At 37.0% G+C, this 22,006-nt stretch overlaps 4 protein-coding genes across 9 annotated transcripts; 3 read left to right on the top strand and 1 right to left on the bottom strand.

Moving 5' to 3' along the window:
- Nucleotides 1–306: 306 nt before the first annotated feature.
- Nucleotides 307–11,172, top strand: LOC136415657 (phospholipid transfer protein C2CD2L). 6 transcript variants are annotated; one of them, XM_066400357.1, is made up of 15 exons: nt 318–1,024; nt 4,969–5,064; nt 5,919–6,172; nt 6,230–6,359; nt 6,415–6,644; nt 6,884–7,073; nt 7,430–7,589; nt 7,644–7,756; nt 7,818–7,841; nt 8,479–8,733; nt 8,828–9,050; nt 9,573–9,828; nt 9,992–10,144; nt 10,253–10,284; nt 10,470–11,172. In XM_066400357.1, the coding sequence occupies exons 1-14, from the start codon at nt 524–526 to the stop codon at nt 10,278–10,280; spliced, it is 2,613 nt and encodes an 870-aa protein (XP_066256454.1). In that variant the 5' UTR covers nt 318–523; the 3' UTR covers nt 10,281–10,284; nt 10,470–11,172. The 6 variants fall into 6 exon arrangements, with proteins under 6 accessions (XP_066256457.1, XP_066256454.1, XP_066256453.1 ...); XM_066400356.1 differs by lacking the exon at nt 10,253–10,284 and having other exon boundaries at nt 319–440; nt 493–1,024; XM_066400355.1 differs by lacking the exon at nt 10,253–10,284 and having other exon boundaries at nt 320–1,024.
- Nucleotides 11,173–11,213: 41 nt separating this feature from the next.
- On the bottom strand, nt 11,214–14,960 carry LOC136415660 (serine/threonine-protein kinase VRK1-like). The gene is made up of 7 exons (XM_066400363.1): nt 14,356–14,960; nt 13,265–13,990; nt 13,047–13,207; nt 12,736–12,968; nt 12,432–12,680; nt 12,186–12,379; nt 11,214–12,108 (listed from the first exon to the last, which is right to left on the bottom strand). Exons 1-7 carry the CDS (start codon nt 14,621–14,623, stop codon nt 12,056–12,058), a joined length of 1,884 nt encoding a protein of 627 aa, XP_066256460.1. The 5' UTR covers nt 14,624–14,960; the 3' UTR covers nt 11,214–12,055.
- Nucleotides 14,961–15,440: 480 nt separating this feature from the next.
- On the top strand, nt 15,441–16,636 carry B9d2 (B9 domain-containing protein 2). Its single transcript, XM_066400365.1, has 3 exons — nt 15,441–15,697; nt 16,140–16,265; nt 16,323–16,636. The coding sequence occupies exons 1-3, from the start codon at nt 15,610–15,612 to the stop codon at nt 16,634–16,636; spliced, it is 528 nt and encodes a 175-aa protein (XP_066256462.1). The 5' UTR covers nt 15,441–15,609.
- A 12-nt stretch (nt 16,637–16,648) lies between these two features.
- tctn (tectonic) lies at nt 16,649–19,227 on the top strand. Its single transcript, XM_066400361.1, has 5 exons — nt 16,649–16,945; nt 16,997–17,230; nt 17,279–17,426; nt 17,768–17,970; nt 18,026–19,227. Exons 1-5 carry the CDS (start codon nt 16,649–16,651, stop codon nt 19,190–19,192), a joined length of 2,049 nt encoding a protein of 682 aa, XP_066256458.1. The 3' UTR covers nt 19,193–19,227.
- The last annotated feature ends 2,779 nt before the right edge of the window (nt 19,228–22,006 follow it).

The following is a 22,006-nucleotide window of genomic DNA, read 5'->3' as shown; positions in this document are numbered from 1 at the left end:
CTTTAAAGTAAGCTGGGTAGGTAAGTAAGTGCCCCTAAAGTTTCCCATATAAAGTAGTACATTGCTGCCAACGATCCATTTTATATGGCAAATTTAAAGGCCCATCCAAATAGATAATCGTCAGGTAGCAATGGTACTATATTGCACCTTGAATTGAAACATCCGAACTTGGTGCGCACACTTACTCAACAATAGGGACTTTTCAGTTTAAATATAGATGGTGTAGTTGATTAAGTGCGGCGCTTTCACATCCCAGAAATTCGTCGACGGAATTTACAAATGCCCACTAGATTCGAAACCGAGAAACGCTCCAGATATCCCGCGTTTATTTATAAATGCCCCAAAGTCTGGACATTGGGCAACGGACCTGCCGTTGTAGTATTTTTAGTGTCCTCGATCGTGCATGTTATGGCCGTCCATTTCTGTTTGCCGTCGAAATAGTCAGTTGGTTTTGAAGCTCTCGGAAAAAGTTTACTCGGCGAATTTTTGCAGATAGCTGCCATTTCATGAATATGGCCGGACCATGGATTTAGCCGAGGCCGTCGACGACCTAATCTGCGTTCAGGACGGATCAGCAGACTCCACCATGGACACCCTAGCTATGTTCCTGTTCGGCTGGATCCTGGTCGCCCTCTTCGTGCTCTGGTTGGGCAAAATAATCTACGAGCGGTTTGTTGCTGGCAAGACCAAGGCCGGTGCTGCGATACCTCTGACGAAATCGGAATCCGATTCTGATGTCCTCGATGCTGTCAAGAAACAATCCGTCATCGCCCCGAAGGCCACAGGAGCGTTCGTGCCTCCCACGCCTCCCGTGCGCAGACGTCTGACAAGGCAGAGCCCTGCGCCCGAGACGAGGAAACCCCGGTACATACCTGCGCCCCAGGCATCTGGACCCGACAATATCGTGGTGTTGTGGGTGAACGATGTTTTCCAGTGGTTGTACAATGATTATGTGATTGTTAATGAACTACTCCAAGTTTGGATCCAGGCTCTCAATGAGTATACGAAAAGGTCTGTTAGCGAGGTAAGTCCGTGTTTGTGTGCTAAAAGAAAAATCGCCTGCCGATTTTCCTTTTGTAAGCGGAATTCCCCGTGATTATTCAATTAAAATCTCGAAAGTGCCTCTAACAGTGATACAAGAAGTCCTGAGGCCTGGGTAACTTCCTGTTAGGTTACCATGGTTTTTGCGTTTATCGTTTTGCTTCAAATGGATTTCCTGCTATTTTTTAAAAAGAAACATTATTAAGGTTTAGGCATAAAACGGCAAATTTAAAAGCAACAAAGTTTCATAAATATGGTGATTTTGGTGAAAGTTTGCAATATTTTATCCTTTTGGAGTACAATAAGATCCCCTTATCATTTACCATTATACAGGGCATCCAAAATTGCGATGGTGATACTTCGGTCAAATATTCCACTTGGAAAAAAATGACCTCACATTTCTTATCACTGAGATACCATTGATGGGCCTCGAAAAACGGGCCACTGGTATAAAAGCGGAGAGTATAAAAAGGATCTTTTCTTGTACAAATATATCGGCGGATACATTCCGTTCCTGTATGCCATGAAGTCTAAAAAAACTATTTTCGTAGGATGGATAATAAAGGTGCCATACGACATTGAATCTGAAACATCTCTAACTGAGAGAAACATGAACCATCAGAAAAAAGTAAATGTATTCGTTTCTTTCAAGATTTCTTTAGTTTCTTAGCAGTTACATGAATTTCTGCCAATTAAACGAGATATGGTATAACCAGTATTGGCCAAATAACGGGGGGGGAGGCACTTTGCTGGTCGGCCATTTTTCTTGGGGGTTAGGGAGCGGTGATCAAAAATTTGGCCCAAAGCGCCAAACCTGCTGAGGCCGGCCCGTGGTATAAAATACACATTTCAAGTAATTAAGGAGCATCGAGATTGGATGAAATAACTTCCAATCCCAATAGTTTCCACTATAAATTCCCCTGAATTAATCTAAATCTAGTAAATTCATCTGATTGAGTGCCCATCAGGCAATTCCTGTAAAATGCCAATAGGTGTACAATAGTGGTTCACCTCTAGATTTATACAAAGATTAAAAGCAAAATTGAAAAACAATAGTGCGAACTTAAATCATTAATAAAAATAACTGTTTAGTCACCTAGAATAGTTACACACTAAAATCATGCTAAAATATCGAAGACTACTAAGCTCCAGTTCTGAAAGATCGAGTGAAAGAGTCGTTTCGAAAAGGTCATGGTCCCTATTTCTCGAGTTCTTCATTGGCGACCTCGACGGACTTGGCTTGTCCATTTCCACTTGAATTTCCACATAGCTGACTCAGTAATTGCATTACCATTTTCTTTATATATTATATATTTTCGTGTCATTATATATTTGTTCTTATGTTAATTTATACATATTTTTAAATGGATGAAAACATAGTAGTGAATTATTACACATAACCGACGTAAACGTTAAGAATAAACAGGGAGTGTAAAGGTAAACCTGTTCTATTAGCCGTTAAAAGCATGCAGTATTTAAAACAAACTAAGTGCCTTAATTGCTCATAATCAATTTCCAAAGAAAACACACAAGTTCCACTTAATGATAATCAATTTTGGGAATTTTTACACTAACGGTGTTTTCTTATTCGCGAGATCGTTAAATTAGGTGTTTGCTAATAATTACTTTAGAATGAAATGCAATGTAAATTTCAGTATTTTTTCTTGCAAAGGTTGTGTAAAATTTGAGACTACTAAGGTCTCCACTCGGGCCCCAAATTACCTGCTCCATTTTTGTACGTTTCGTCATGTGCGTAGCCCCTGAACGCATCGATACTTGCACAATACTGCAACCATAAAATAGGTATAATTTCCAGATATTTATGATAAACCATAGATATTGCTAGTCAAACCTTGAAAATCCATGTAAGGTCATGAATAAATTCTAACGAAAGATAAGGATTAAAATTATGCGTCAAGTTAATTGCCATGGAAGTAATAGCTTAGGAGCTCAAAATTGAAATAAGAAAGTTATTGTACTGGATTATCTGCAATATTAGCAATATGACAAAAAATTTCCAAGAATGGAGTTTAACGAGGCTTAACCATTCGCTTAAACCACATAACCCAGATATAGTACGAACTGTAAACAAGAAACAACGATTTTAGCACTCTCGGTTTAATTTTAGATGCAATTTTAGATCTCTACATCTGATTCACGTCAATTAAGACACCACAAGCTGTGAAAAACGCATTAGTTTTGCCTGAAATTCTCGTCTTGAGATCTTCATTGGGTAAATTGGCTGACAGGTTTTCAATGGAAACTTCAAATATCACATTTCTCATTTCATTTCTGGATTTTTTGGACGATTTCAAAACGCGAATGTGCACAAGATTTTGTTTCCTCGCCACTTCAGTCTTTGTCTATTTATTGTTTTACGTTCCAAAGCTTCACAAAAGCTATGTATACAGGGCATAACATATCATCATGGAAATATTTCAGGGAGCAAGAGTATCCTGCAAAATAATGAAAAAAATACTAATGGGCTCACGGTCGAAAACGCACCATTTTCGATATACAGGGTGGTAAAGTTTCACATTATTTAAATTGTCCAGAAGGCAAAAGCTGAAAGCACGGCAAAACAGCAGCCGTTCCACCATTCCATCGGCAATATAAAATATCAAAATATTCGAATATGTGATTTTGTTAACTGAAAGTTGAAGTACTTACAGTAAATGTGTGGTAATGTGCCCTGCAATACCTTGGGGGTCTTCAAGGAAAACTGACTAGGCATTCGGTTCAGATTGAAAGAATGTCTACATTTCCAAAAATTATTATGCAGGGCATCTGAAAGTCTTTGCTCCCTCTTGCACTCTACTGGCAGTAAGAAGTGTAAGGAAAAATTGAGACCTCAGCAAAGTGCCACTTTTATTAAATCGAGTCAAAAATAATCCTGGGAAACATCATGAGTTTGCATAATGGGTTTGGGCTACTTTGCCAGTCAGTTTGTCATAGTCTGACTTTTTTTTAGAGAGGGTGTCAGTTTTAAGTAACACCACTAGCATTTTTTCTGAAACGGTGAAAGTTGTTATATTATGGCGGTTAAATTGCAAATATATGTATTTTTGAAGGTAGCACGAAAGCAGATTTAATTCGCAGCAATTCTCATTCTCAAAATTAGGAAAAAGTTGAGTTTCCTAATTTTGGAAAATTTCAGAATTTTACAGTACCTACTTCAAAATCATTGCTCCACATATGACAAAAATTGAAAGGCAGCACTATGGTTCAATTTAGAAAGTATACCGTGCCACTCTTGGTTTCCTTTAAGCCAGGATGTGTGTAAAACGTTATTAAATGGGATTTAGTAATAACTGAAGAATTTAAGTTCATTGACATTTCACCAAGCATTTCGACCATTCGATTTAAATGGAAGGTCGAATATAGACCTACGGACATTAATACGTATTTTATTTGCCTAGATGAATTAAAATAAAATGATTATTGTAATTTTGAATTGAAAGAGGGTAAAGCAATTAAAAATTGAGTGTTGATTGAATCGCTGTTAAATACCCTTCACTCTCGACTCCCTAGCTATTCGAGCCTCAATAATCTAAATCCGCATATACAGCTTACTATGAAATACGTGGGGAATGCTCCCTTTCGTTGACCTCCAAATACGTTTTGAAATTATGAATGAAATACCCTTCACGCTCTACTCATTGTGGCATAATCTATATCTCTAATCTTGAACTTACCACGAAATGCATTGGGGATCCTTCCTTTGATCGACCTTTACATGTCTATTAAAGATTAATCCTGATTTTTTATTTACCCAATACTTAAGAATTTAGAACTGGATTCGTTATCGAAAATATGATCATTTCATAATTATAGTTCCTGTTTGGATTCAGTTAATCCTATGAATACGGTCATTTTTTTCGTCTAATTTCAGAGTATTTATTTGCCTAATTCACCTTATTTTTTCAGCAAGGCATTGGCGTAGAGCTGATCCGGATCTTACCTGAAACCCACCCGCCCACAGTCACAAATGTATTCGCCGAAGCCGATTCCAAAGATGATGTGGTAGGTAATACACAAGAATTACATGTATTTTTGTTATTTGCTTCTTCACAATTTTTTACTATTTTTGCCATCTCTGTGTGAAGGTTTTTCGTTAACGACAGTACTAAATGACGAATAACGACCGGCTTATTTCAACATTTTTGCAACTTCGAAGAATTCGAGACACGTCTAAAATTTCCTGCCGATGTTGGAAATAAAAACGCTTTTGTCTTTGACCATTGGCCCTGACCCCATCAGATTTAGTCGACCACATTACACGTTAGTTATAAAAATAACCATTATTGACCGAATCTTCATTTACATTAATTAGATTCCAGCTCGCGGGTGACGCAATAGTTAAGGCCAATTTTTTTAATAGAAATCGTCATGGATTACCTGTTTGACTTAAATATATCGGGCTGCGTCATCGTTGCTTGTTATGTCATCTTACACCCGTCGTTCTATATTTAACCATCTGTACCGAGCTTGGAAAGTTCTAAGCACGTTGCACGCTTTTTCTCACAGTATAAATAAAACAAAGAAAAGTTATTAAAAACCTAAACAATGCCCTTTGATCTCTCATTAACAAACATGAAGAATTTGTATAATATTCCACTTATAGGTATGATGCCATATTTATATCATTTGGTTAATGGTAGATTTAGTGGGTCACGATGTCAAGACAACTGGCACCAATAAAACCTTAATGGCTTCACATTGAAATCAGTGGTTGGAAACTGAAAGAGTAATTCAGCGGCCAATTTGCAAAACAAACAAAAGTAGTAATTATTATAATTAGTGTCGTTAGTGCGACCTCCACTGCGAACGCGGACCAACCCACCCAGGTATAGATTGCAATGTTTTAAATTTTTTAGTCAATTACCTGTGATTTGGAAGCGACCCCCGCCTTACAACTGAAATCATTCCGTCAAAAGGGGGACAAAATCGATACGTCCCACTACAGGGTGAACATTAATAGATTCAGGGCTCGTCTGAACATCTTTTGCGTCTCGGAAAAGCTGCAAGCTGACGTGAAGTGCGATGGATGGCCTGAGATTAAGGTGGCGTTGGCCCCAGTTGGAAATATCAAGAATAACCTGGACGAGACGCAACTTCAGGAAGTTATCAGGTGCGAATAATGGGAACCCTGTATAGTAATTTGTAATTGAAAATGTTTTGCTCATAGCGAAATCGTCACCAACGCAATACGAAACACCGAAGTGCACCTAAACCTAGCCCAATATCCCACTTGTCCCAGACTTATCCGACATGTTGAGACTCCTGGACGGATGCTGCCTCTTCACTACGATAGCATGGTTAGTAACATTTCGTTGCCCATTAGTCAGTTATACTAAGTGTTTGCTTATCTAGCATACAAACGCATTCACATCCTCCACTCCTAACCATCTATCACAGAACGTGATTCACATGCAAGGAGAGAAACGACTTTTAGTTAAGGTGATTCGTGCCAATCAGTTGGGTGGCAACTTGGGCTGTGCAGAACCATTTTGCGTGGTCGAAATGGATGAACCACCCCAGAAGAACCAGACATCCGTGAAGAAGAACACCGATTCGCCTTATTGGGACGAGCACTTTCTTTTGTAAGAGTTGGCCTATTGCTAAAGGTTTTTTTTGAGTTGAATTAAACGTGCAAAGGTTGTCTTGATGATTTCGCAAGGCTCATAAGCAAACAAGTGAAAAACACTTTACAGAAAACACTGTTCTCTCCACAATTTTCTATTATTCTTCCATAACAAAAGCGATTTTGACAAATCTTTATTGGTAGGATTGTATAAGAATACTATAAGTACTTCGTTACACCTATTTTTTTTGCCTGCAGTGATTTGTCTCCACATACTGCGGAGCTGTTGTTCGAGATTTACGATTTCGCAACAAAGCCTCATAGATTCTTAGGATTAGGGATAGTGGGAGTCGAAGAGTTGCTGATTAATCCTAGTCAAAGGCAGATTATTACTTTGCAGAGCAGGCCGTATGAAACAGATCCTATTACAGGAACCCTAACTGTAGAGGTAACTAGTAACGCTAACTAAAGAGGAATTGCGAAATTGCGTGAAAACCCCTTTTTGCATATGAAAAGACCGAAAACCCGTAAAGAGTATTGAAAAAATGCTTGTAGTGAGAACTTAGCCCTTGAAACCAGCTTCAGGCCAGTTCAGACACCGCTTTACAGCAGCGGTTTCCCCAAATGCTGTACTAATGCTTTATTACGGTTTGATCGATGTTTTTAAGTGCAAAAATGAATTTTCTTCAGTCACAGCTCGAAGGAAGGTGAAAACCAACTACCCAATTAAACAACTAAGCTATTGGTTTCATTTATCGTACCATACCAAGACTTCTTACTAGTAACTGGTTATTATTTTAACAGTTTATGTTCATCGAAGGGGCAGATATTTCCAACATGAGCAGTGGTCATCCTTACAAAATTAAAGAAACGATTAGAAACCCCTCGCCTGTTAGGGGAATTATGAGAACCCCCTCTCCGAATAGAGCGAGATTGACTACTGCCACTACTACTTTTATAAATGGTAATTTCAAGGGAATCTCATATATTCCTTTCCTTTATAAATGTCTCTCTCTAGATTCGTTAACTAATGGAAACCACATAGTTCACTCAGCTCTAGATGATTTGGACCGCAACAGGCAGCTGTTAAGCCCGAACAAGAGCACTCTAGTCATTCACAGCGTGCAAAGGGTGAGTTTGCCTATTTGAGGTTTTTGGAGTGACTTATTTGTTTTGCTTTCGGATTTTTTAGCAACCTTCGCCGCGTTTAGTTAAGGTAAGCTTCACATCTTTCTTAATAGCCTTCGCTGGGTAATGTGTTTGTTTAAACCAATTAAATTAATTTTAAATAGCTTCTATTCGACCCATCCAGTGTAGTGTCGTTCCATTATAGAGAGTGTTTTAAGTTCGAAATATACTTTAAGATGAAGATCTTGGAAACGGTAAAAGCTACAGGGTTGGTTAAATTGAAGCAATGTTGGAAATGTTTGTAATCTTGAAAGTCACCACAATGTCAAGATGTTTTATAGGTACAGTGCAATTCCTTCACGTTAACAAATTCATGTCATAATATGTAGCCTCTATGATTACTATGTGGGACGAACCCACTGCAACATAAAAATCACCACCATCGCTTAGATCCTTAAAATATGAAAAGAAAGTCTTGGCGTTTAGGAAAAAAGTGGAAGCTTACGCATCTATAGCAAATTTTCTGAATTTATATTTGGATGCGTTTTAATTGATCAAGCACGTTGTTTTCAGGCTTTTAATTAACCCCGAATAATATTAGTTCTCAATTAGGTATAAACACAACACATTTTCCCATGAAAGTTCGTATCTGTTCTTGTCTTAACAAATGCTTTGCGGTGTTGCTTTAATTTTTCTTGATTTTCTTATTGACTAACAACAAAAAGCTGGAATTGGACAATGGGGAATGGAAGGAAATACGTCGTCTAGAATCGAATCCAAGTCAGGACCTCATAAACGCCGAACTGCAGAATGTGCACGTACCCAGCAACGGCACCTTGCATTTAGAAGGAGATTTGCTGGTTGAGCTGCAGGAAGCAGGGATCGGGAATGGATCTACATCTGTAACGATTGAGCCCAATGGTACTGCGAATGGGGATACTGCAGTAAAAACGATTCTAACCGATTTAGAATCGAGCAAGGTTTGAATTATATGGCATTTTTTTCTTTGTAGTATGTGTGAGTGTTCAAAAATTTGAAAAATTGAATTGATAATTAATATAAGTTTTGTTTCAGCCAGGTGACGTGTCGGCTTCTCTAACCCTTCAATCTCAACAGTCCGCAGACTTCGACTTTAGAGGCCGACCCAGAAAACGAAGAGACTTTTTTGGGACTATTAAGCGGAGACTTGGAAAATCGAGGAATCGGTCCAAGTCAGCAGGACCCGAGAATGACATGGGCAGAGATGATAGTTTGAGTCGATCTGTGTCCGCTGATCGGGGGAGGAATCATGACGATCGTAAGTTAATAGAGATCACATTGATATTTCTCTCAAGTAACACCAGAAGAAACAAATCATTGCATGGAAAGTATCAAAATTGTGTCCTCAAAATTTGTTTCTTTTTAGATAAATTTGGCACCATTTCTAGGCTCCATCTTGAGTATCATAATGGTAATTTGTACTTTTTTGTTTATTATAACTAATACCTCTATCACAGTTAGCATGTACTAAAGAAGCAGATTTCTTTGTAGAGTGCGTATCAGCCCAATAAAGAAATAAATTGAATGATTTCTGTTTGGCTTATACACCATGTGTTATATTAATTTGAAGGTCTGATTTATCAGTGCTGGATAGCCAATAAAATAGCAAAACTTCTGAAATCTCATTATAATTTTCATTCGAAATTTAAAAAAAAACACTCTTGAAATAACAGCCATATACTGATTTTCTCGACTATATTATGATATAACCAACATTTTAAAACCTTAAAATTTCACTCAGGGATTTAAAATTCAGGCCTAAAATACTCGATTGTTGCAGATTATCGTCTAAATCCTCCAGGTCGTGAGGAAACGTCGAGAAGATCGAGTATGTCCGAAGCCTCAGGACTTAGTAGCGCCTCGACCAGGACTTATATCAACGAGGCTAGCACTTTAGTGCTGGAAACCATAGAAAACGGCATTAAGAAGCACTACTTGGTGCCTCTGTCTTTGGCGCAAAAGTCCAGGTGGAAGAAAAAAGGAGTTAAGTTGCACATATTTAATGATCATACGTTTGTGGCCAAGCATTTACCAGGGTAAGCAAACTTTTACAACTATGTAAAACTTCAGGATTATTTTTTCTTTTGTGTGTCCTGTACCAGTTACTGCGGGCAGTGGTGGTCATTTAAGAGGACTTTACTAATGTCATTTCTATTGAATTTAATCCATTTACTTACTCCATATGGTTCTAATTTCCAGTGGCACCATATGTCAGGTGTGTGCAAAGAGTATAGCCCGGAGGTTCGGCAAACAGGGATACGAATGCCGAGACTGTTTCCTGAAATGTCACAAACAGTGTCATGTCAGAGTCAACGACAACTGCCCCACGTCCACGATTCACAATATTGAATTGTAAGGAGTCAATTAATATATCTTTTTAATATCATTTCAAAACATTACATATTGATAACAAGGAAAATATTTGAATAATTTAGATGTAACTTTGCCTTATTTTTATAGATCTATGCTTCCCGTATTAAGTGAATAAATCGGTAAGATTACTGTGTTGAGTGCAATTTTTGCCATTTTTAGTTGCATCTGTTTTCTCGCCTTTCGACTGCAATTAGCTAGCTTTAAACGGGCTAAAATCTTGAGTAATACAATTTTCGTGTAATGTAGCATTGGGTATACCTATAAAACGTCTGTCACTGGCCTCTAATCTAAGTTTATTTTTCAGGAACTACATACAAAATCCCCTCATCGATAAGAATTTGTCAATGCTGTAGCAACGTTACCAAAAAAAAACTTAAACGGGTAATTTACTCCTCAAAGTCAGCTTTATAACACTATTCTTGTACTCCTCAGAGACGAGATCTGCAAATCAACTTGAATCTTATTCAACACTATTATTATAGTAGTTTTTGTCAAGAATTTGATGCTTTTCTACACTTTAATTTATTTCTAATCGCTTTAAGAGTTATTAAGCTGGCTTTACTCTCTGTATAGTAACTTATTGTTCGGCACAAAGAATTTCACACGAAGCTTTATAACGTACATAATTTTATAGTGGTTGTTTTTCTATTTTTTGTTTCTTTTTATATTCATATATAATTTATGCTGATTTTTATTTTGCTATCGATTCATTTGTTCTGATCTATTTTTGTAAATAGTTTTTAAGGTTATTAACAAGATTTGTTTTATTTTTATATATTTTAGGGCGGGAATCGTTCTGTTTGTTCTGTTACTTATTATTTACACGTTAATACGCAATATTTTCAATGCTGTAATCGAGAGTCAGTATAGTGTTTGTGAATATTGAAGAAAAGTTACACAAGAATTAAAAAAGTTCCCTCACAGTTGATAAAAACGGTGTTAGTTGTTAAGTCTTAAAGTTTATAAAGTTTTGCTATGGGCAAATTGAAATAAATCTTATCAACCTTTCCGCAGTTTTATTACTAACCAATTAAAACTCTTGTTGGAATATTTTTAAGCACTTTATTAAGAAATGATTACATACACTATAAAAAGCGAAAATCACGGAAATTAACAAACCAAATGGATCTTCAGTTATGTCACGATCATTACAAAACAACCTGTATTAAAATGCTTGCGAAGCCCTAAGGTAAAGATAATAATAGATAAATATCTTAAAATCATTGAAAAACTTTGAGCTTCGTTTCCTTTTTGAAAGTCAATGTTAAAAAGCCACGATGAAACACAGCCGAGATTCTAAATTTTACTACTTTCAGACAATTTCTAATAAGAATTATTGCCTCAGGTTGCGGCACAAAATATAATACATCTATTTTAATTTTAGTTCATTTGCCTTCCCTGATGGTATCTTTACAAAATGACAGCTCATTTAATTACAAAATCACTAATACATAACAATTACGTTTAGCTATAACTTGACAAAAATAACAATAAGTCGAACAATCAGCATCAATTTTCTGCATATCCCTATTTTTAAGAATTGATCGCGTATATACGTCATCTGGAGACGTGATTGGGACTTTGTCGGTTGAAAAAGAAAGTCCAGTCACTTCATCATATTGGAGTTATTTCTAAAGGGTCTCCACGCTTAACATTATATCCGCCATTGTGTCCAGAACATTCTAGAGTAATTTCTCACTTGATCTTCACAATTAAATGTTCAGCGGACATAAGCATGGCCGAACTAGTACTACTCCATCATATTTAATAAAAATCATTTGGCTGGGTGCAGCGAGAGGCTGCTCTGGGTTTCGACCCAAAAGAAAAGAAATAATACACATATACGGCCAGTCTTATGACGAAGAGTTTATTTAATAATCACCACAACTCTTAAACTGGTCTCGAACGTCTCGTCCTTCTCAAAGAGTATTGTGATGTTGACACTGTAATGTGACAATTAGAAGTATAAAAGTTTAGTACTCATTCTACTTTTTAAAATTTTCAATAATAATGTTCTTACCAGCCGTTGTTCGAAGATTTTTTGCAGCCCTCCACATGGGAGAGGCAGATTTATTCAGTCTCTTCCTCCTACACTTTTCTGATATATTTTGCTGCACAGCCATCTTCAGCTCCTTTTCTTTTTTCTCTGTTACTCGCTTGTAGATCTTCATCATTTCTGGGGTGTAACCTTCTAAATATTCTGTAGAAAATATTCTACAAATAGTGTATTTTAAATATCTCTAAAAGGTTTCTTGAAAACACATACTCATCCCCACGAGACCCTAAGAAAAATGTTCCTTCTTTTCTTCCAGAGACCTTATTAAATACTTCCCACATGGCTGGAGTGGGGTTTAACTTTTGTAAATCTGAGAGTGAAATATTGAAGTTTCTCTCACTCTCTGGAAATTTGCGAATAGTGGCCTGTTTAATTATAGATTCTGGGTCCTTTACTAAAATTTGGGACCAATTCATCCTTTGCACTAAGTCATCGTTGATTTTCTTGCGGAGGTTTGGTCTGAAGGGCCAAATGGTTAAAAATGATGATTTTGTTGATGAACGCATCAGCACACCCTTTAAAAATAATATTGGAACTGAACCTGCTCAGAGGACTGTACAACAATATGCTGGGTCCTTTATGGACGTATTTATTTTCTTTTTTACTGCTTTTAGATTTTCCCGTTTTCTTCTGCTTTCTGCCCCAACCCTCCAAGTTATCAAAATCCAATTTCAAATCTGCTTTATATCCATACTGCTTGATCGCTTTTTTGAATAGTTGCTTGAAGAAATGATACTTTGGAACGTCCTAAAATCGTTTAGAATTTTATCAACAAGGTAGGATCAAAATAAACAAGTACTCATGAATTATCTCTTATGTGCCTACCTGAAAATTAAATTTGCTTAAATGCAAAAACAGCTTCTCTAGAAAGCCAGGAGGATCTTCGAAACAAGTATTTAAGAACTTTTTTACATCTGCAAAAGCCTTATTCTTCTTTTTTTCTACCAGCGCTGGTTCATTGACATCATCAATCCAAGGTAAGGTACCTAATAGTTTTGCATTCATAAAACTCCACTATTCGTAAATCATGCAAGAATACTTACCAGTCAACCAATAGATCATGTTATAAGCCAAGGATTCCAGATCTGACCTTCTGGAGGCTACACCTTTATGTGCATCTCTAGAACAAAACAATATTGTTCCAGCATGGGCTCTGCGCTGGTCTGAAGTAAACTCTCGATGAATCCCATTGGTTAATAAGTACTTTATGGCCAACCCATAGTCTAATAAGTAAATCTGGTCTCCTTCAATATTATCCTTTTCACTAACATCTAAATTGGTATCTTTGTTTATTACAGCAGAGTTTTTCTTTTCAAAGTTTCGCATAACTTCATCCAAATAAGGAATATCATCCACATACGTCATATTCTGTACAGGTCTCAAATTATGAGACATACGTATCCTAACCACTGGTTTATGCCTATCTAGCATTGTCGAACCCAATCTTTCTATTGTCTTTCGAATTCTTAATGGGCGTGTGTTTACTTTACCCTCTCTTTGGCTAAGCATAATATTTGAGGCCTTTATATCTGAGTGTACATAACCGTGAGCATGAATATACTCTAAAGTGTCAATTATTCTAGAAGCTATAACTAGAACAGTTTTTAAATTAAACGTTTTTTTAACGCGCAGAATCGTTTCCAAGTCTCTATCATATTTAGGCATAATTAAAAAACGGTATTTTTCATTTTTGGCCACATGGGATCCTGATGCAACAAAATGAGGTAGACCCAAGAAATCTAAGTGCTTTTCTGCTTTCCATTGATCAACTGTAATAAAAGGCTTTGTGGTGTATGTATCAATTTATTTATGTACTATAAAAACATAGTTGAATGTTAAATTATGTGTGGAAGTGCCAAATGAAGTAAATATTTTCTGAATGAACCTTAATGAAGAGAATTAAAATACTAATATAGTGATACTGCATGTTTCATTAAAAACCAGAAGCTCCATATATGTAGTTACAAATCTATTCCAAATCAACGAGTTACAAAAAGGCAAGGGCCTCAACAAAAGCTTTAAAATATGTTGCAAAAATGAACTATTAAAAATATGACAAGATAAACCATATGGGTTCCACAACACCAAGATTCCGCAAGTAAGTTTGTAAACAAAATCTTTCAACAAAACTTACTCATTTCCTCCCTTCCAAGTCTCAAGTAGCAGTTCACTTCAACAAATAAAGGCCCATTGCTGTGTTTCTCGATCTTGACCACATATTTCCCATTTTTGTTTTTGTCCTTATCAGATTTGAGGCTGGTCACATCATATATCTCCCCGAAACCCCCTATCCCTATTGCTTTCCCCAATTTCCATTTACATGCAGTATTGTCCACAATGACTTCACCTCTTCTCAGTGGCCCTTTTACGTTCTCCTTGTCTGGACTTTTCTGCCTGTGCATATCTAGGATGATCCGGCTCTAACACGTGAAAAGGCAGAAGACCAGTAGTGACCTTTTTGGGGCCACAACATGGGAAAATTACAACACTTCTTAATTCAAAAACAGTACGATTTCAAGTGGATTTTAAAGGAGACAATGTAACAGAAGTAGAGCGCTGATTTCTTACGAGTAACCTTAATTTAGAAAGTCTGAATGTTTCCTGTAGAAATGGATATTACTATTTATGAGAAAATGCACAAAAACACTGAAAATCTACTTATTTCCACTGCTGGACAGATTAACAATTTAGATCACTCAGCCATCTTCTTTTCAATCTTTTCACCCTACCGTATGATTGCGACGCTGCCGGTGTTAGGCTAAGGAAAAGCAAAGTTGCATTCGAGCATTTAGAATTAGCTTAGTTGATACGTATTTTACAAATTAAATTCAAGAAATAAGTTCGATTTTAATCGCACATCTTAGTTTTTTAGATTGTTTTATTAAGTTCTGTTTTAAAAAACAGGAAACATTATACTTTTTATAGGATTTGGGGAGAAATACGATGATTTGGCATTTGAAGCTGGACGCTCCTTGAAGAATGCGCAATCGCAATTATAAGCGCTTTAATTTACTTTCACCCGTAAAACAGAATTTTATCACTTTTTCTTACAAATTCCTATTTAATTCCTGCAGGTTGTAAAATAAGTCCTAAATTTAAAAAAACACGAAAAATTTGCCTAACACTGAGAAATTAAACATTTTTCCATTTGAAACATTCCAAAACATCCATTGAAACATTATTAAAAAGGTCCAATTGACATAATGGAGATCGCTTTTGATTGGCTGCAGTTGAAAGGTATGCCGGCGTAGCCATGGCAACCAAACAAAACAATAAACAAACAAATAAGGGGTTTATTTTTAATCGCATTAGTTACCTGAAAACTGGTTGTTTTCCCTGAAAAACCGCTATCTTTACCGCAAAATGGATTATTAGAGCGTTGAATTAAATGGCAGAAGTGCATATTCTGGGCCAAGTATCTGGAGCAAAAGAATTTCCCAAGCAGGAACTCTTTTGTAAATGGTATCTTCAAGTCGGTATGTATGTTTGTAACGTAATCATAAGAAAGCCATTTTTTACTTACCGTCAAACATGTGAATTATTCTGATAACACATAATTTATCAAAGACATGCTTCTGATATTTCAACGACTATGAGGTTTTTTTAATGAGCACCCTTTATTTGTTACTTCACGGGAAATATGTATTTTCTGATAATGCAAATACTTCTGCTTGAACTTCTTATAGCGTATTAAAACATAAAATTCTTGATCCAGATAAATTACTATTTTTAAAGTTAGATACTCTCAAAGGAAGAATTTCCAACCAACCACCTAATTCTACTGCGCCCTTGTTTATTCTTATCGTTTCCCATAATTGAGACAGTGATAGACTCGTACGTCAGTCGGATCCTCCAAGGCCACAGAGTTATTCTCTGAAGTAAACACATTTTTGTATATTTCTTCAAATTTAATTTTAGGCAATAACTGGAAAACTATCGAAGGCAAACGAGAAGGCCAGACCCAAGTGTCTTGCTCCCAGTTCTCCAATATTTGCCACTGGTCATACCCCATTGACCTCCACTTAGCCACCGCAGGAATACCCGGTGAGCCCTATCAACAATAATTAGTCAATAATACATAATTACATAAGCGATTCACAGGGTGGCCTAAAATTTACATAGAGGTCTACCACCTGGACTGGTTGGGCAGGGCCCATTTGTTCGGCTACGGCTTGGTAACAATTCCCACTAGCCCTGGGCATCATATTCTAGACTGCTACACCTGGCGCCCTATAGGGAGCCTTAGGGATCGGTTTGTGCAATTTTTTCTGGGTGGTGGGCCGCAGATTAAATACCCAGAGTTGATTTTTTCCCCTGACAAGAGATACAGGTTATCTACTGAAGCTATGGGGGTAGTCACCTTTGAGGTCGACTTGATTTTGAGAAATTTCAGTAATTATGGAGTAGAATATTGAGGCCTTATTGTTATGGCGGTCACAAGACTTATTTGTCTTACATTAGGGGTTTTGTTATGTGTTTGCAAACCCTCATCTTTTCTAACAACTACAGAGAATTCTGAGACTACTACCGCTACTACAATAATTAACGAGGGTTCAACAACTTGCAGCAGTTTAGAGGAGTGTGGAGCAGACTTGAATGTTACCACCACTGTGCATACAGAAACTCAAAATAATACCAAAGTTCAGAAGAAAAATAAGACTTCAGAAATAAAGAAACATGGTAAAACATTGACGCCACATGCCCATTGCACTTGCGATTTCCATGTATGATTTATAACATTTTACTAAAATTTGTTAAATAGCTAAGGATTTTAGTTGCATTTTTGCGACATTAATTGCTGCTGCGATTCCGACTGTTCTACAAACGACAAGAAAATCTTCAAATATTGTGAAAAAGACTCAAATCTACAGGTTGATGACAGGTATTGCAGCTACATGGATCATATATACATTAACAACACGTCAACTGAATGGCAAGTGAACCAAGATGGATTGTTTTGTATTGTTAGCAGCAATTTGCCACAATCGTACTTAATGCAAAATGAAAGAGTGAGTTTCATTCAACATGTGGTAAACGTATACTTAACTTTCTTTTAGGTCCTAAGTTTTGCCGAAGCATTTAGATCTAAAGCAGTCTTTTGGCCTTCAAATTACCTTAACAAGTTATCCTTAAATTCTACAAAAAGTTACGTTTATGGGGATCCAGTAGTAATTATAAAAAACGATTCTTCTTTGGATTTTTTGCGTTAGTAAATATACACTAAGAAAGTTGTTGCATCATGGTTTAAGCCTGGCGTTTTTTGTATAGCGGATGAGGTTAATGCGTTAAGCATTAACCGGGGGCCTTTGGTATTGCTGATATTGCTCAACCCTCAAGTGTGGGATTCGCCTTGGGACAACCCAAAGAATACCCACTAAACATCCCTTTTGCTCGTAAATCTCGACGTCCATAAAAAATGCGTTGCTATTACCATAACAACAATCTGATATACACAGTGCCATCGTGTCTCGATCTTAAACCATGATTGAACAGCCATGATTAGTTTTATTATATTCAGTTACATAGTAAAACAAAGAGTATTGCAGGCCTACCCAAAAACGTCCTTACTACTCCTTGCTTAATAGAAGAGGTAGTTCCATATTTAAAAACCAGCAGTAGCAAGTGCGGCCAAATTAACATCGATGACTTAAATCCAGCTTTGCAATTCTCCTCATACTTCAGTAACTTTAAAGTGGTAGTTAATCCTCCTCTGGTCAATCGAACAAACATCAAGGGTAGTCTCTATTTGGTAAGTTTTTGGTGGAGAGAACTGACCAATGTACGTAAAAATTGATTTATTCCAGAACTGTCCCAAGAACGCTTGCTTAGAAGTTGAACCATACCTTTGCGACTCGTATTTCAACAATTGCACCAAACTTAACAACACCACAAACATAAAATTCTACTGCTTCTTCGACATCAAGAAGAAATTGAACTATTGTTTTAACGCCCCTAAGAAGGTTTTTTACAGGATGTACCATAACGCTACCAGGGGTTTGTATAAAATTGAAATTCTGGGCGTTCTCACCAATTTCAGTTATAGTTTTGGGGGCTTTGCGAATCGTTTTGAGTTTCTTCAAGAGTTCAAAGTTGAGTTTTTATGGCTCAATCAAACTCAAAACTATTCAGAGATTTTCAGTGGAAATCCTGGCTATATTATGGGTAAACCGATTTTAATAGCGTCCAAATTAAATTTGCGTACAAATAATACTGGTTTTTATAGAATTCTTCGCTCTTCAGACAAGTTTATTGACAATTTTTTAGTTTTTCATTCACATGACAAGGAAGGAAAGTGCGTTCGGAATTCCTCGCTGTATCTGCCTTTGGAATTTGGTATTAATTTAAAGAGCAAATGCCACTTTAACAGCATTTTATCATTCAATAAAAGCTCTACTGCTAGTCATATATGTAGTAGAATTCAACAAGCCATTTTCAGCTTATGGGGAATCAACTCTAAAGTCAATCAAATCCTAGTGTTTGGACTTTTCGGGAATGCTTTGAGCTCCTCTTTGGAGGACTGGGGTGAAGTTTTGTATAAAGTAGACCCAAGGCGATTTCTGGCTAATTACACTCGAGGCAACTTCTCCTCAAACACCCTGCTTTGTCGCAATATTTCCACTCTCCTCAACGTCGAGATATTTTACTCTAGAATAGCCCTAAAGAACCTATTGAATCAGAACAAAATCTTGGGGCTTACTTATGCCTTTCTGGATATTAGGGACCATATTTTCCTAGTTAATGCGTCTCCAAAGATGACGAAAATTTCGCTTTTTTTGCAAAGCCAGGTGACTTTCAGTGATGTTACCAGAAAAGGGGAACGAAAATTCGTAAATCCGCCAAGTTGGGATATTAGGTTGCCTTACGATTTCTTCTACCCTTTTATTAAAATAGGTAATGGCGTTCAAAAAATGGGATCGGCAACCTCATTTTGGGTATTAGTTAATTTTTTAATTTTAGAAGTTTTTGTCTGAATAATCAGTTATAATAGAGAACAAGTTAGAATAAAGAGTTTTGCAATTTCATTTACCACTATTAAAGTGTTTTTTATCTTCTGAACTGGAGCTTGAGTCAAGTATCTAGTTGATGAAATGTTTGCTTTAAACATATATAATATATATATATACGTAGGGCCGGCATTAATAAGTCCGTTGCCTTCAGTCGTCTCACAGCCCCCCCGTCCATAAGGCCGGTACTGTATACACGGATACAATGTGATAATATGTATATGGTAAGGAGTAAACAATATGTGGCGTTATTTTATGTAGGTATAGTCTGGTAAGTATTGTGGGCAGGATTTAGTGCAAATAAATACACTTATTGTCTGTTATGAATTTTTATAAGAAAGAAGGCGGTCGTTTGCACCGTCTGACTAAACCCAAAATAATAACATATGCCATTATTCACTGTTTACATGGATATGATACAGGGTGTCAGAAAACTCACGTCGCTTGTGCCGGCTAGGATAGGTTCGAGATAACGAAATTAGAAAACAGGTTGTCAAAATATAGAAATCTGACCTCAAACAACTGAATATTACTCTGGCAATACTCTATAGAGGTAAGTACCGATACATAGTCCTATATCGCAACAAAGGTTTCGCGAATGGCTTTTTTTTGTAAAGCGCCCTGTATATCGTTTTATTTGATTATAGTTACAGCTAAGAATTTACCTATTGAAATAGTCTCATGTCAAATCCAAGTAGTTTTCGAGATATCGCAGATTGTATGTACGTACGCAGCTTCGAATATGGTTTTTTTAATCTATTGAGTTTCCTGGGACTAGATTTTTTTAAATGACGCACTATGTATATTATGCCTCTTTTAGATCGTTTGTTAATGGTAACTAATTTACCAATGCATTACCATAATATATCCAGTACATATTCGTACAACGTCCTCAAGCAGGTTTCGATATAAGACAGGTGTTTTATGCAGGCAAAGCAAGCATTATGATTCTCATTCTCTTCAGAGCTACGAGACCAAATTTTTTATACAGAGATTTTAGGGATATGGCGGAATCCACTTATATCGAACAAGGTCAAACTTGTCCAGGCTTGTCCAGTTGATGAGCGCAGCCCTTGAAGGTGTGTCCTTACAGGTATAATGGTGGCCGAAACCGAAAAGACAAATCGATGTTCCAGGGCCTTGTTTGCAAATTCAAGGTCAAAGGACATCGCGCAAGGGCACCGCAAACGAATCCAGCCCTATGCCAAAGAATTTCAAGGCCAACCGTACAGCCAGCGGATCGGAGGACTAAAATCCTGGACCAAAACAATAGAGAAACATTTAGAGCGTTTTTCTCTTACTGAGTATCAAAGTGTCGTTTGCTTTTTCCGCATGGTCAACTGTTTGCCTCGTTCTACGGTCTGCATTAGCCAGATTTCCTGTAATTTTAGCACCATTTTTGAAAATGTCTTCCTTCAAACAAAAGCAGTCTCTGAACCACTGTCTCCTGCAATCAATATAAAGCCCCAAATAGTGGTCGGGGGGCCGCAGCGCGGCGTTTCGGCGCAAAATCTATTCCCCGGTTGACTCTCACTAAGATGAAATTTGATTTGACATTGATCGTTTCCAGTTCGTAATCATGTACGCCATGCAAAACAATCTCCTATAGTCCTCTTAACTTGACTATCGAGCATCCCTTTGACTTGAGACTTTCTGGCGATATTCGTCTATCACAGACAAAAGACTATAACGATCGTCGGATATTGTTGACACCGACTATGTGCGATCGAGTGTGCTGGGGGACATCCCTTGACCTTTAGCGGAAGAGGAAAGTTGTGTATAGTGTAATTGGCGGGAGCCTCAATGGAATGAGAAATAAATGACATTCATTATTGGAAGTGTTGTGGAACATTATGATTAGTGCATAAAATATAAAAGGTAGAGTTCCTAGTGTTCTTATGAAAGAGACGTTGCTCAATTCAAGCCAGCAAGTTAAAGACGGCAGTCTGCGTTTAAGGCTTTTTTATTTTTGTTCTCTTGGGATTTATACCTGCCCTGAGCTGGTTGGACAACCCAATGGTCCACTAAATTTCACTCTGTAGATACCTATCTGATTTGTTTTCTCAGTGGTGGTCTTAATGGTAATTTGAAAAATCATGGTTTAAATTTCAATGCACAAATGGGCTTGTTAACTAAACAATAATTTTTTTCTAAATAATTTGGATCTTACGTATTATAAAGCAGGGCGGCCTTATTTATTAAGTATGCAAAAATGCAAAATACCTTCTTTCCCTTGCATTTTTACTTTGGGGGGATGCTTAGCAGTAGGGATGAGTTAATTAAAAAACACCCCCGTTGACGCATCGTACGCACGAACGCAAATGGCGTATTGTGATGTATCAATATTGGCCGCATGTTTCAGCGTTGCCGGGTTGATTTTTCTAGGTCTAAAATATGTTTGCAAAAAATACAAACAGGAAATCTCAATAGAGCAGATGACAAAATGTAAATGATCATTTACGAAAATAAAAAGTGGAAATTAATAAACAATTTTCTCTGCGAGCATGTCAAAAAAGACAACTTTCTGTTATACTTCACCTATGCCGAAAACATCGTTTTCATTTCTAGGGAGGGAATATCCGAATATTCTATCATGCTAACTTTAGTCTCTAGAGATGAACGTTTGACAGTGACGCTGATCGCCATCCGTGAGAGCATTGTTGGAAGTTCATTATTGACTGTTCTGTTGATTTTGTATTTATTTAGTTGCCTATAATGGAATAGTACACTGTGGAAGCACAGCATGCGCGAGTGTGACTGGCAATATTATAATATTAACAG

Source organism: Euwallacea similis, chromosome 20, assembly GCF_039881205.1.
Source record: "Euwallacea similis isolate ESF13 chromosome 20, ESF131.1, whole genome shotgun sequence".
In the NCBI taxonomy this organism is placed as follows: Eukaryota; Metazoa; Arthropoda; class Insecta; order Coleoptera; family Curculionidae; genus Euwallacea; species Euwallacea similis.
This window is presented reverse-complemented; position numbering and strand designations above follow the sequence as displayed.

Excerpts from the sequence above, each read along its gene's own strand:
- LOC136415657 (XM_066400356.1), top strand. The coding sequence starts at position 524 with ATGGATTTAGCCGAGGCCGTCGACGACCTAATCTGCGTTCAGGACGGA. Across the intron at positions 5,065-5,918 it reads CCGATTCCAAAGATGATGTG|TCAATTACCTGTGATTTGGA; the intron begins GTAGGTAATACA and ends TAAATTTTTTAG. Across the intron at positions 7,757-7,817 it reads TCATTCACAGCGTGCAAAGG|CAACCTTCGCCGCGTTTAGT; the intron begins GTGAGTTTGCCT and ends CGGATTTTTTAG.
- LOC136415660 (XM_066400363.1), bottom strand. The coding sequence starts at position 14,623 with ATGCACAGGCAGAAAAGTCCAGACAAGGAGAACGTAAAAGGGCCACTG. Across the intron at positions 13,208-13,264 it reads CATGATCTATTGGTTGACTG|GTACCTTACCTTGGATTGAT; the intron begins GTAAGTATTCTT and ends CAAAACTATTAG. Across the intron at positions 12,681-12,735 it reads TCCAATATTATTTTTAAAGG|ACCAAACCTCCGCAAGAAAA; the intron begins GTGTGCTGATGC and ends TTGGCCCTTCAG.
- B9d2 (XM_066400365.1), top strand. The coding sequence starts at position 15,610 with ATGGCAGAAGTGCATATTCTGGGCCAAGTATCTGGAGCAAAAGAATTT. Across the intron at positions 15,698-16,139 it reads TAAATGGTATCTTCAAGTCG|GCAATAACTGGAAAACTATC; the intron begins GTATGTATGTTT and ends ATTTAATTTTAG. Across the intron at positions 16,266-16,322 it reads AGCCACCGCAGGAATACCCG|GGTGGCCTAAAATTTACATA; the intron begins GTGAGCCCTATC and ends AGCGATTCACAG.
- tctn (XM_066400361.1), top strand. The coding sequence starts at position 16,649 with ATGGCGGTCACAAGACTTATTTGTCTTACATTAGGGGTTTTGTTATGT. Across the intron at positions 17,427-17,767 it reads TTCTTCTTTGGATTTTTTGC|GCCTACCCAAAAACGTCCTT; the intron begins GTTAGTAAATAT and ends AGAGTATTGCAG. Across the intron at positions 17,971-18,025 it reads TCAAGGGTAGTCTCTATTTG|AACTGTCCCAAGAACGCTTG; the intron begins GTAAGTTTTTGG and ends GATTTATTCCAG.